Source organism: Mesoplodon mirus, assembly GCF_964341445.2.
Source record: "Mesoplodon mirus genome assembly, chromosome: 18".
In the NCBI taxonomy this organism is placed as follows: Eukaryota; Metazoa; Chordata; class Mammalia; order Artiodactyla; family Ziphiidae; genus Mesoplodon; species Mesoplodon mirus.
In genome coordinates, this window is record NC_138994.1 from 38,993,549 (window position 1) to 39,006,929 (window position 13,381).

Consider the following 13,381-nt stretch of genomic DNA (forward strand, 5'->3'; position numbering starts at 1 on the left):
ATTTTTTAAATATATATTTTAAATTTTATTTATATTTATTTTTGGCTGTGTTGGGTCTTTGTTGCTGTGTGCGGGCTTTCTCTAGTTGCGGCGAGCAGGGGCTACTCTTCGTTGCGGTGCGTGGGCTTCTCATTGCCGTGGCTTCTCTTGTTGTGCAGCAAGGGCTCTAGGCGCGCAGGCTCAGTAGCTGTGGCGCATGGGCTTAGTTGCTCCGCGGCATGTGGGATCTTCCCGGACCAGGGCTCGAACCCGTGTCTCCTGCATTGGCAGGTGGATTCGTAACCACTGCGCCACCAGGGAAACCCTACTTTCTATTTTTAAGAGTAAATCATTTTTGCTAAAACAGTAGGAACAAACCAACAGAAACAGATGGCTCAGACCAAGAGGGACTCAGTTTTAAAAGACTGATTAAAAACTGGAAAACAAAAGCCTTGGTGCTAAGGGCCACTGAGAGCTCCCCGGTGGGAGGGTCCGGCCCAGCAGCACGTGCCCTGTGGGTAGGCAGGGTGGCCTCGGGGACCCAGAGGTGACCGGAGCAATGAGTGGAGGCTCCATGCGCTTCGAGGCAAAGAATCGTTCAATATAATCACTCGTACCCACGCCCCCTGCCTCGGCCCAAGCTGGCCTCCACCAGCCACATGGCTTGGGGCCTGGCCTCACCCCTGCAGCAGCTTGTGCTTGACGGCCGAGCTCTCGGAGCAGAGGTGCACGAAGAGGGCGCCGGCGGCCGTGCGCGCCTGCAGGTCCTGCAGCTCGTAGTCGTGGGCCCACTCGACGTTGCCCCACTTCTGGATCTGAGGGGAGGACGGGACAGGCCACTGGGTGACCGGCCAGAGCCACGATGTCCCATAGCTGAGGAGAGTAGGCTCTGATCCCGCCCGAACATGAGAGACACGCAGGGGGAGCGAGAGGTGAGAAAACGCGGTGGGGTGGGGAGGGCAGAGCAGGCACCATGCTCATGGGTACGGCCACACGTGCATCCTCCCCAGGGGCCTGACCTTCCCACGGGGAGGCTGGTGTGAGGCAGTCTGCAAAGTGTCACCCTCCATGAGCTGCCTCGCTGGGCAGGGCTGCAAGTGCCCCGGTGTGTGTGGGGGAATGAATAAACCAGCCAGGGCCACATGGTCGCTGCAGCCGGGCTCCTGGGGGAGGCCAGGACAGCAGAGGCCGGCATGTCTGCACCGGGCAGGGCTGCAGACTCTCTCTCCAGGAGGAGCCCTGTCCTGTGCATGGCTGTCAGTGCGACTCCAGTCCACCCTGTGGGCCCCTCCCTGGCCAGCGGCCCAGAGGCGTGGGCCCCCCACCCAGGAACTCAAGATCTACCTGCATTTCAGGTGGCCCAGAACATCTGAAGGGCGTTTTATACTCTCAGAGAACTGTTTTGTGGTGGGTGGAATGTGAGGTTCAGGGAATCATGGCCCCGCTTGGACCCCGCAGCCAAAAGTAGAGCCCGGACTGGAAACCAGGTTTCCTGGCTGCCGCCTCCAGGCCCAGATCACCCTCTTCCCATCCAACCCTTTCTCACACCAGAGAGTAGCCTGCCTCTCACAACACAGAAGCAGTTTTATCCCCTAGCATTTTCCTGAGCGGATGACTAGACGAACTTGGGAAATGCTGTCATTACAAAAGGGTTTTCATCATGCTAGGAGCCAACTTGTAACAGCAATTAACCTTCTGAGGCTGGAGAAGTGACAAGGGCACTGCAGAAAACACCATCATTCTGAGTTAAAAAACGCAAATGGCAGTGCAGCAAAGCCTTATTAATTGAGCCCCCTGAACGAAACGTGCACAAGCCAGCAGCCCCCAGGGCCCGCTGTGCGCACGTCCGGGTGTGCAGGCTCAGCCTCCAGAAGCACCCACGTGGCCCCCGCTCATCTTGAGGGGCCCAGCCTGCAGCTGTGCCCGAACTGTCCTGAACCTCCACCTGCAGAGGGGGGGCTCCAAGACCCGCCTCTGGTATCATCTCAGGGGGCGCCCACGCCTCGGATTCCTCCTGAGCAAGATGGGAAACAAGAGCCCGCGCCCGACACGGTGCTGAGAAGAGGCGGCGAGGCGGTGAGGGAGGGCTGAGCAGCACCGCCGTGGTTTGCTACCGTTGTGACGTGACAACACCTCTGCGGGCCTTAGCATCTGGGCTCCGTGTGTACACGGCGGGGTGCCCTTCGGGGAGTCTGCCCTGGGGCTGCGCCTCACCTGGAAGGCCTCCTCCAGGCGGGACAGCAGCACGGCCTGCTCCACCGTCAGGTGCACGTCGATCAGGCCCAAGGTCAGCACCATGGACTTGAGCTGGCTCACCACAAACTCAATCCCTGCAGGGACACGGCCAGGTCAGGACCTGGGGCCCCCACCCCACACAGGGCGGTCACCAGGCGGGGGGCGAAGCCTTGGCCGCACTCCTCGAGGCGTGCTCTGCTCCTGCCGGGGGTGGGCCCCGGCCCACCAGGGCGAGCGCTCCACCCCGTGACCCGAGCCAGGCCAGGGAGACTTGAATGGAGACTCCTGAAGAGGGGAGAGCCACGTCCCCCAGGGAGGGTGTGAACCTGCTGGCCCGTGGACCAGGGGACAGGTAAGCATGACAGCCCTCCAGCCCCAGCCCGTCCTCCCTGGCCAACAGGAAGCACCACGTACCTTGTAGGGCCCACATGTTGTAAGAGGCCAGGTGGCTGACCAGCACCTCCTGAGTCCGGGCTGGGATGCTGGGCCCCGTGATGCTGGTGGAGGAGCCGATCTTCACGCCGTATCTAAAAGGGAGAGGCTGCATGTCTGTCTGTCCTGCTGTGCAGCCCAGCTTCTGCCCAGAAGCAGAGCCCCAGCCTGCTGAGCACACGTGTGCCCCTTCAGGGGCCAGCTGGGAATACTGACAGCACCTGCCACTGCAGTCAGTGGCCTCCTGACCTAGTAACCTTCTGTCACCAAGAGCAGAGGGCAAGAAACAGCTCTGGATGGAGGTACAGTTTGCAAGTCAGGAAGCAGGGGGTCACTCATAGCTCCTGAAATTCGAATTCATTGGCCTGAACGTCCATCAGAACTATGGGCTGCCTGCGTTTCAAACCTTTGCAGAAAAGTTTTCACATGTGAGCCATAAAAGACTTCTTTTAAATATTGTTTTCTTTACAATAGTTGTGTATGTCCTGTATCAGGCAATCGTTTTTTCACACATTTATTAAACCTCTACCATACACAAGGCACTGTTTTTGGTCTGGGACACGAGCTAGCTTCAAGAATGATACATTTTCAAGAACAATCTTTTTTTTTTTTTTTTTTTTTGCTGTACGCGGGCCTCTCACTGCTGTGGCCTCTCCCGTTGCGGAGCACAGGCTCCGGACACACAGGCTCCGCGGCCATGGCTCGCGGGCCCAGCCGCTCCGCGGCATGTGGGATCTTCCGGGATCGGGGCACGAACCCGTGTCCCCTGCATCGGCAGGCGGACTCCCAACCACTGCGCCACCAGGGAAGCCCAAGAACAATCTTAACTACATAAAATGCAAGAAAAAACAATGGAATAAAAGCAATTTTTGTAATTTCCTTTCACATATCACTGATTTTTCCCATTGGTTTAGAAACAGTCTTTCTGAAATTTCCAATAGTACCAATGGAACACAGGAAGTGGCCACGTTTTCCTGTAATCTGCTACGGGTGAGAAATTTCAACTGCCACAAAAAGCTGACAATTTTGTACCATAGCAAAGGCCTGCAGGCACCAAACTATTGTTCCATTTCACTGGGCTCCAAAATGGCATCGCATCTTTGCGGTTCTCACATGGCATCTAGTCGTTCGGTTTTATCTGATCCTTCAGCACACTGGTTATGCCTCTTACTACAAAACCCAAGGATGCCGACACATCGCAGGCGCTCAGGAAATGTGTACAGATAAAAAACCCTATGCCAAAACCACTCCGTGTACGCACACTTACAAAATACTGTGGTCAAGGGAGCACAGGGTCAGAGCCCTTTGCGAATCCCCTGGGAATGAAATGAAACTGAATCAACTGTGCCGTATCAATGGTCTGTTCAATTCTGCACAAGAGTCTTCCTGCTAAGGAAAAGCCCTGGGTATCATCAATCCCTGGAAACCTCCCACCCACAGGTTCACCTGTCCAGACTTTTCTCCATGTGTCAGGATCACACACGCTGCTTTGTGATTGTGTATACGACTGTACAGCAACTGTGACAACGAGCAGGACGGTATCCGCCAATGCGAGCATTCAGTGTGTGCCAAGCAGGGCGCATCACTTCGCGTACACCTCCCGACACCCTGGGAGGTAGGGATTATGAGCCCCACTCACAGACGAGGAAGCTCAGAGAGATCAAGTCACTAGCCCAAGGTCACGCAGTCAATGGGGGAAGAAGCACTTAACAGCATTTTCCCCCAAGGTGGCCCTGTCCTGAGTCCCCTGGGTGCTCTGAACTCAGAACGCTGACCAGCTCAGGGCCTCGGCTGTCTAGCATGGCCTGGACCCTGGCCTGCCCAGCACTGAGTGGCTCACCTCCTCTCGGCCCAGCCTATGACTGGGTCCCACTCGTTCCTCTGCAGCTCCACCAGCGTCTCTGGTTCTTCCACCCTGCAGCTAATTCAGTGCAAAAGCACCTCCATTAATAAAAAAGTACAATTCTCTCATCCAACGACAGACACAGATACACAAAACACAACAGCAGAAGACCTCTCCACCCCCTACCCCTGCCCCCAAACCTTTCCCCCAAAGCAGTGGTTCTCAAAGTGTGGCCCAGGGCTCACCCTGGACCTTGCTGGAAATGCACATCCTTAGGCCCCGCCCTCTGGGGGTGGAGACCAGCAACCCGCAGCTTCACAAGCCCTCCAGGGGTTCTGCGTGAGCTTGACTTTGAGACCCACTGTCCCGAACATCCCCAGTTATCGACAGGTCACTGCCTGCAGTGCTGCCCTGGTGCTGCTCTCAACACTAACACTGTCCCCAGACCCACACCCCCTTGGTCCCAGGATGCTGTGCCAGAAGCTCAGTCACTCGTCCTGCCTGCCAGCCCCTCCCAAGAGGCGGCGCCCCGGCCACGGACCAGCTGCCTGTCTGCCCACCTGCCTCCCAGCTATAGATGTGGCCGCCAGTGGCCCTGCCCGGCACCACCGATGCCAGGCCACACCACTGTCCTGACCAAGAGACAGAGATGAGGGTCAGCTGAGGGGAGCTGAGCTGCAAGGCCTCCTGGGACGGAAGCCTGAGGGGGTGCTGGGGAGGCCAGGCTGGTGTGAGCAGAAGTGGCAGGGAGGTCACGAGGGTGCGGGGAGGAGGCTGCCCAGGGGAGAGGAGTGGCCCCCAGGGCGGAGGGGGCTCCCACCCACATCTGCTCTCAGTACTGGGATGGTCTCCAAGAAAACCCCCCTTCTGTGAGCTGGGCTGGAAGGGTGCTGTTCCCTGTAACCAAACGGTCCCTAACACACACGGTGCAGACTTTCCAACAGCAGTGCCAGCAGCCTCTGCAGGGGCACCTCTGTCCCCTCGCCCCAGTGCCGATTTCACGTGCCATCCAGGAGGTACCCGGGTGCCGGAGCATTCCAGCGGCAGACACAGGGCTGCTCAGTTGTTCCTTCCACTTCCTGTCAACACCCCCGACCCACCCGCTAAAGAACCCGGGCGTGGGGAGGATGCAGACGAGGACGCCAGCCGCTGGATGCCAAGGTCGGGCCATCCGTGACCCAGCGGACAAGTGATGAGCAGGCGACCCACGTGAGAACGTGCGGTGGCCGGACGTGACCCCCTGGGTCCTAGAGCCTGAGAGAGCTGCAGAGGCCACCAGCCTGTCCCGCTCCAGGCCAGGGGACAGCTGCTGGCTGTGGGAGAGGGCCGGCCCGAACCTGGGGCAGCCCACGCCCTCCGGCCCGGGGTCTGCAGAGCAGCTGAGTGCTGAGGAGGTAAGGGCCTGCCCTCTCCTCCACTGAGAAGGCTCTGTGCAAACAGCCTAAGAGACTCGCTCAGGCCCCGGGGAGGCTGCCCACACGTCCATTACCAGACGGTGTCAGTGTCCAGGAACTTTGCGGCTGCCCAGATGAGCTGGTCCTTGTCTCGCTGGGTCGGGTTGTCTAGAGACGTGTTGCACAGTGTGGTCTGGATCAAAGGCAGAGAGAGAGCCCGTCAGCACAGCCAGTCCCGAGGACACTGCCCAGGCCCCAGGAACAATGAACTCCCCCAAGGTCTCAGTCTCTGTACTACCAGGCTCTGCGGTGTTTAATTCAATCTTCACCACAACCCTTTCCAGGAGGTACTATTATTGTACCCATTACAGAGACGTGGGAACCCAGGCCCAGGGAGGTCAGGTCCAGTGAAGGTGACGTGGAGGCGTTCCTGGATCTAGCTGAGAAGCTCACCCACCAACTCCCCGATGCCTCAGAAAGCAGGGGACAAGCCAGCCAAGCCAGCCAAGCCAGGGACAGGACGGTTTTTCCAGATCTGCCTTGTGGCGCACAGGCTGCTGAGCTACCCGAAGGCTCCATCTGCAGCCCGTGTCCCCTGTTCCCTGGACACTCCAGGGGAGCTGGCATGCGGGTGGAGAGGCTGAGAAGCCTGACTGGGGCCTGGGTCCATGTGCCGGGAAGCGCAGACTCTCGACACATCGTTTCGTCCCGTCCTGACCACCGCTCACTTTTCAGGGTGGGAACCTTGCCCAAGGGGCAGCAAGTTGCCCAAGGTGACCGAGTGGGCCCCTCCCCCAGCTGCTCCTCTAGGGCCTCAGGGAGGCCAGCTTCTCAGGGAGGCCACCAACCCTGCTGAGTGCGAACCGAGCTGAGGCCAGGCTGGCTACGTGCTGCTGAGGAGATGGACAGCGGGCATGACCAGCATGTCCTGGTGACCAGCACGTGACCCAGACCATCACAGACCCTCAGAGCTGACAAAACAAAGGAGAAGCTGCCCCAGAGGGAAATAAGAGAGCTGGCGGCCAGGGAAGGATTGTGTCCCGAGACGCAGGGAGGAACCAGGCTCTGGGGGTGGGGGTGGGGTGGGTGCCCACAGCCCCCAGGGCCCTATCGAAATCGGGAGAGGATCCCTAATTCTGCCCACGAAGCCCGTGGCAGCCTCGGGCGTGGGCTGCGGCCTATCACCAGGTGCATGGTGTACGTCTTGATGGTGTCCTGCTGGGAGTCCCACTCAGTGGCCACAGCGACGGCCAGGGCCTCGCTGGGGACGGTGAAGAGCTTGGCTTGGGGAGTCCTCAGCTTCCTGTGGTCCAGATTGATCTCAAAGCCACCTTGAAAGAACAGATGAAAACCTCTCAGGGGTTAATAAGCAGAATCGAGTGACCACCCCTATATTTAGCTACTTAATTCAGTGCAAAGACGCCCTGAGTCCCTTCTGGGGGGTGGGTGGCTTACAGAAACACACCTGACAGGAGTGCATAGGCCAAGCTCACCGAGGAGCTGGCTGGAGGTGAAAAGTGTTTCCACCCATTCACAGAAACAAAAGAGGCAGTGAAAATTCCACACACTCACCTTCACCCTCTGTGATGCTGACATTCTGATAGAACCTCTTCCTTTCTGCTGGAAAGATTTTTCAAAAGCTCAGCTTAAAATGCTGTGGAGACAGCTCAGGAGGAGCTTGTACCATCACTGCTGATGCTGACTGACCAGCCTGACTTGCACACAGCACCCAAGGGTCTCCCCACTCCACATGGATCAGTGGCTTCTGAGTAACAGGCTAGGGGCAGCAGCCCCGCCGACACGAGACTGGAGGCCCCTGCGTCTCTCTGCAGGCCTCAGTCGGGGTGCCCAGACGGTGTCCAGCATGTTCTCCAGTGCCTGGCTGGGCAGCAAGTCCAAAGCCAGACCAGGCAGGAAGTGGGGGGTGGGGGGATCTGAAGGCTGACTCATCCCTGGGGGAGGGACCCACCCTGCCAGTGCGGCAGAGCATTCTACCACCGGGATCTGGAAAATTCACTTGGTGGGATCCCTGCTCCCCAACAATGTCAAAAGATGGAGGTTTTCTCCCTGGACCCTCCAAGGTCTTGGGTCTCATAAGACAAGTCATCAGACTAGGAGCCTGTGAAGCACCCATATCCTCAGTGATAGAGGGCGAGCTACCAGCAATGGAAACCCCATCCTTACAGGCAGGAGACAGGCTAGTCTTGTAGGATCACACAGAATGGGTCTATTTTGAGTATGAATCACTCCCTTTACAGAACGTCTCTTTTTGTGGCAAAACCACACTTGGTGCCTTTTAAGTGACAATTTTAAGGACTATGTAGATACAAAGAAATGGGTATGTGAAAAAGCACTGCATGTTAAAAGCTAGCCACAAGAAACAGGTTATATAAGCGGAGAACATTAACAAGCTGCTCCTGTGAAGAGTGCTGAACTGGAAATTAATGTCCACTAGGTCCCTTTCTCCTGCGAGGCTGCTTCAATACGTATAAAGAAACAGGTGATTTTCTGTGTCACTTCCCCGGACACTCCTCCTCCTGTCCCAGGCTTCACAGACCAGTGAGTGATCTTTCTACCGGCCTCAATTTCCGGGCTGGACTTTGCTTTGGAAAGACTCAAAGCCTCAGAACTGCAACACACCACGGTGCACCAGGAACAGAGGACGTGCCTTCCCAGAGCTGCCTCAACACCTTTCTCTTTCTAAACAGTGCCACCTGGCGGGCCTTAAGCCTTAAAGCTAGATTCTGACTCGGGTCCCTCTACCCATAATCCGGGGGCGGCTGTGACGGAGCGTTTTCAAGTATCAGAATTCTTCAGGCCAGCTATATAAAGAACTCTTGCAATTCAATAATAAAAACACAAATAACCCAACGAAGAAATGGTCAAAGGATCTGAATAGACATTTCTCCAAAGAAAATGTCCAAGTGTCCAAAAAGCACACGAAAAGATGTTTGACATCATTCATCATCAGGGAAATGCAAAGCAAAGTCCCCGAGACACCACTTCACACCCACTAGGATGGCTATGACCAAAAAGACAGATGTTGGGGAGGAGGTTGAGAAATTGGGACCTTCGGGCTTCCCTGGTGGCGCAGTGGTTGAGAGTCCGCCTGCTGATGCAGGGGACACGGGTTCGTGCCCCGGTCCGGGAAGATCCCGCATGCCGTGGAGCGGCTGGGCCCGTGAGCCATGGCCGCTGAGCCTGCGCATCCGGAGCCTGTGCTCCGCAACGGGAGAGGCCACAGCAGTGAGAGGCCCGTGTACCGCAAAAAAAAAAAAAAAAAGAACTAAATGGAGAAATTGGGACATTCATACGTTGCTGGTGGAAATGCCACCTTGGAAAGCAGGGTGGCAGTTCCTCAGAAAGTTAGGTACCATTTGATCCAGCAATTCTACTCTCAGATACCTGCCTGTGAGAAATGAAAACATTTGCCCACACAAAAACCTGTACTCAAGTGTTTACAGAGGCATTCAGAACAGCCAAAAGATGGAAACCACCCAAATGTTCACCAATGGATGACTGCATAAATAAGACACGGTGTGTCCCTACAGTGGAATATTATCAGCTGTGAAAAAGAATGGAATGGTGACACATGCTACCCCTTGGATAAACCTTGAAAACATGCTGAATGAAAAAAAGCCAGTCAAAAAAACCCACATTCCATTTATATGAAATATCCAAACTAGGGAAATCTACAGATACAGAGAATAAAGTAGTGGTTGTCTAGGCCTGGAGGGATTGAGGGGGTGCTCGGAGAGTGGTAGCTAAAGGGTACAGGGATTCTTTGGGATGATAAGAATGTTCTAGAATCGATGGCTGCACAATCCCCTTGAGTATACTAAAACCCACTGAATTGTACACTTTAAGTGAGTGAACTGTAAGTGCATCATATCTCAATATAAATTAATATAAATGGGCAAAATGACTAAACACACCTTTTTTTCCAAATTGCCCTAGCATCCAGAGCAGGGGTTGGCAAACTTCTGCTAAGAGCCAAATAAAGTATTTTAGGCTTTGCAGGCCATCCAGTCTCTGGTGCAACCAGCCAACTCTGCACTGTGGTGAAAGCAGCCTTAGATGCATGTCAGTGAATGAGCAGGGTTGGGTTCCAATAAACCTTTATTAACAAAAACAGGTGGCAGGCGGCATCCTTATCTACAGCATCTGCCTCAACCCAGCACAAGCAGCCTCTGAAGACGGGGCAGAGACTGAGAAGCTAAACCACTTGTGCAGGCGACAGACAACTTGTAAACAGAGGAGACCCCCAGCCTTGCCCTCACCGGTGTTGTCCTCAGCTGGACAGGCAGCCTCTCCGAACACCTTCCCCTCTAAGCGGCTGACGGCTCCAACGGCTGGTACAGGGCTGGACGCCACACAGCCCGGCAACCCTCTCCTAACCCCCTCCTCGCCTTCCGACAACCTTCAATGGCACAGCGGTCCCTAAGGAGCCAAGTTCAATGTACTTGCCTCTCCAAGTCTTCACGGAGAAGCCCCCACGTGGGTTTAACCTTCCACTCCTCCAAAGACGCACAGACGCTCAGGCCGGAAAAGCAGAGCGCTCAGGTCGGTGCGAGACGCCCCGGCCCACTGCTCGGCACTCTTTCACCCACTCTTATCTTCCTCCACGTTTGACTACCTACCAAGAGCCGAAGCTAGCAAGTCTGCAGTAGAAAGGAACAGGGGCAGGTCGGTGCCACCATGATGGCAAGTGGCACCCACCAACTGGATGAACCCTCTGATTGAGGACACTTAAGGGAATTCCCAAACGTGTCCCCTTCACTCGGGTGCTGCCTCCCTGGGGTGCTGTAAAGGAAAAACAACGCTCCCGTTTTCCTTTACACGCTCACACAGATACTATGCTCCAAACGTGGAGCGGGGGCGGTTAGGGTTAGGGATCCCTACCGCTCGGATCACTGATCAACTCTGAGACACCAGCTGAGTGTCCTACAATTGACTCGATTCTGACACCACCCACCTGGAGACAGCGCTGGATCCCATAGATTAAGGACTCAGTCCTACAAGAGTAATGTCCTGCAAGATTAGCTTGCTAGAGCAGCTGACGGAACTTAGGAGAACAGTTTACTTACTAGAGTACCAGTTTACTACAAAAGGATACAACTCGGGGACAGGCAGATGGAGGAGATGCGTGGGGCAAGGTATGGAGGAAAGGGTGCCGAGTTTCCATGCTCTCTCTGGGCACCCTCCCTGCACCTCCACATGTTCCCCAACCTTGAAGCTCTCCAAACCCCATAGCTCAGGGGTTTTATGGAGGCTTCATTACACAGGCATGATTGATTAAATCACAGGTAATTAGTGATCAACCTCCATTCAATCTCCAGTCCCTCTCCCTTTCCCAGAGGTCAGGGGGTGGGGCTGAAACTTCCAACCGTCTAATTAAGTGCGTTTGGTTCCCCTGGCAATCAGCCGCCATCCTTAGGGGCTTTCCCTAAGGAAAAAGTCACCTTGTTAACATACACTCAGGTGTGGTTGAAAGGGGCTTGTCATGAGTAATAAGGCCCTCCTTTCACCTTTATCACTCTGGAGCTCTTTTAGGACAGAAGACCGACTATCTTAACAAAAGATTCTCCCATAGCTCTCATTACTTAGTAAGCTACAAGGGTTTTAGGAGACATATGCCAGTACAAGAAAATGACCAAATGTGTACATTTCTTATCATAACTCACACGGTCACAGATGCCCTTCCTTCTTCCCCTTTACTGGCTCTTCATGGATCACCTCCAGGCCCTTCACCTGGGCCCTGACAGGTGCGATCTCTGCTCCCTGCTACATCCATTCCTCTTCCCCATTTGTATAAAATTATGGAACAGAAGGGCGCTCAGAGACAACCTAGCTCTTCAACTCACAGAGGAAAATGATGTCCAAACGAAGCAGTCACATGCCTAAGATCACACAGCTCCTGGTTCAGCGGCATCAGACCTCAGGTATGTGCTTCTGCCACGATGCCAAGCTGCCTGTGGAGCTCTAGATTTCCTAAAGCAGGCAGTGTCACAGCGAGCTCCCTCACCCACTGCCACCTCTGGACGTGTTCCAGCCACCCGCGTTCCACTCTCCCTGCTCTACACCAAGCTCCTTCTCGTCTGTCAAGACTCAGCTTAAACGTCCTTTCACCCAAGACCCTTTCTAGACCCTCAAAACCCCCAAGGTAGGAATAGGTGCTTCTTTGTACCTCACTCACACAGCATATAGGCTATTGTTTTTCTTGTTTGTTTGTTTGTTGCGGTAGGCGGGCCTCTCACTGCTGTGGCCTCTCCCACTGCGGAGAACAGGCTCCGGACGTGCAGGCCCAGGGGCCATGGCTCACGGGTCCAGCCGCTCCGCGGCATGTGGGATCCTCCCGGACCGGGGCACGAACCCGTGTCCCCTGCATCGGCAGGAGGACCCTCGATCACTACGCCACCAGGGAAGCCCCTAGGCTATTGTTTAACCAGGGTGTTATAACCTTCTGCACTCGACACTGAACATCACCTATGTAGAGGCTACATCTCTCTTGAAGACAACGGTGCCTTCCGCCCTCAGCACATCAATACTGAGTGACTGGAAGGAGAGCTTTACTATCTTCACTCAAAGGCGTCACTCCCACTCCTACCCCTAAAACCTCTCCCCAGAAGCAACGAAAGAGCCACTACCTTCTCCTAAGCCTCATCTGAGTCGGAAGGAGAGAAAGAAGGCACGGGGCATTAACTCCTTAGTAGATGGCAGGGGTCGTGGGAGGGCAGTAGGAGGAAGGGTCAGGACAGCTGCGGAGACGGCGGCCGGGACGGAAGACTGAAAGCCTGGGCTCCAGGTCCCTTCGGTGCCGGGTGGCGGGGACACAGAAAGCAGCCCAGCAGACCGGCCTTTACCCCGCAAACCTCTTAGAGTTTGCTCTGCTCCCTTGGGGCAATGCCGACCCAGAACCCGAATTTCCCCGCCTGAAAACAAGGATGACTTCTGCTTTCCTAATGGAAGAGAAGAAAGCCACACGTGCTAAAGAAAACGACGCGCGTGCGCTCTGGGGCGGTCCCTGCCCTTGCCGGGGCTTCCCTTCCGACCTGTGACCCTGTACGGCCGACTCCTCAGCCTGCTCCGCCCTGGCCTCCCTCACCTGCTGGGGTCGCGTAGGCCCGGGCGTGGGCCAGGGGTTTTGGCCCCGGCCCCCCGGAGGCGGTGAGGCCACCCCGGGGGCTGTTCAGGAGGTGGCGACACCCGCCCCGCAGCCGGAGGCAGCTCCTCCACATCGCGCGGGGGCCTGGGAGGACGACCGCGCGAGCCCTGAGCGCGGGGAACACCGAGCGGAGGGACCGCACGCTGCGCGCTCGGGTCGCACGAAGCTTCTCACCGGCCGCCGGCGTCCTCAGCCTCCCTGGGCGCCGCCATGTTGCGCACAACACTCGCGGCGCGCCGTCGCTGCGCGCCTCAGCGCACGCCGCAGCCAATCAGCATCAAAAACGCCCAGGCCCCGCCCCCCGCGCCGCGCCTCGGGAAGAAGACTACAAGT

General features: G+C 56.1%; 1 protein-coding gene across 8 annotated transcripts; it reads right to left on the reverse strand.

Moving 5' to 3' along the window:
• Positions 1-12: 12 nt before the first annotated feature.
• On the reverse strand, positions 13-13,281 carry ATPAF2 (ATP synthase mitochondrial F1 complex assembly factor 2). 8 transcript variants are annotated; one of them, XM_082605339.1, is made up of 9 exons: positions 12,989-13,281; positions 7,456-7,500; positions 7,069-7,214; positions 5,979-6,076; positions 4,487-4,567; positions 2,629-2,741; positions 2,194-2,309; positions 661-794; positions 13-258 (listed from the first exon to the last, which is right to left on the reverse strand). In XM_082605339.1, exons 1-9 carry the CDS (start codon positions 13,119-13,121, stop codon positions 102-104), a joined length of 1,023 nt encoding a protein of 340 aa, XP_082461465.1. In that variant the 5' UTR covers positions 13,122-13,281; the 3' UTR covers positions 13-101. The 8 variants fall into 8 exon arrangements, with proteins under 8 accessions (XP_082461465.1, XP_082461464.1, XP_082461467.1 ...); XM_082605338.1 differs by having other exon boundaries at positions 7,456-7,503; XM_082605341.1 differs by lacking the exon at positions 7,456-7,500.
• Between the last annotated feature and the right edge of the window lie 100 nt (positions 13,282-13,381).

What these genes read in the sequence shown, in the direction of transcription:
- ATPAF2 (XM_082605338.1), bottom strand. Translation starts at nt 13,121, where the DNA reads ATGTGGAGGAGCTGCCTCCGGCTGCGGGGCGGGTGTCGCCACCTCCTG. An exon ending in CAGCATCACAGAGGGTGAAG is followed by an intron (nt 7,215 to 7,455) that starts GTGAGTGTGTGG and finishes TGTTCTTTCAAG; the next exon opens with GTGGCTTTGAGATCAATCTG. An exon ending in CAACATGTGGGCCCTACAAG is followed by an intron (nt 2,310 to 2,628) that starts GTACGTGGTGCT and finishes GTGTCCCTGCAG; the next exon opens with GGATTGAGTTTGTGGTGAGC.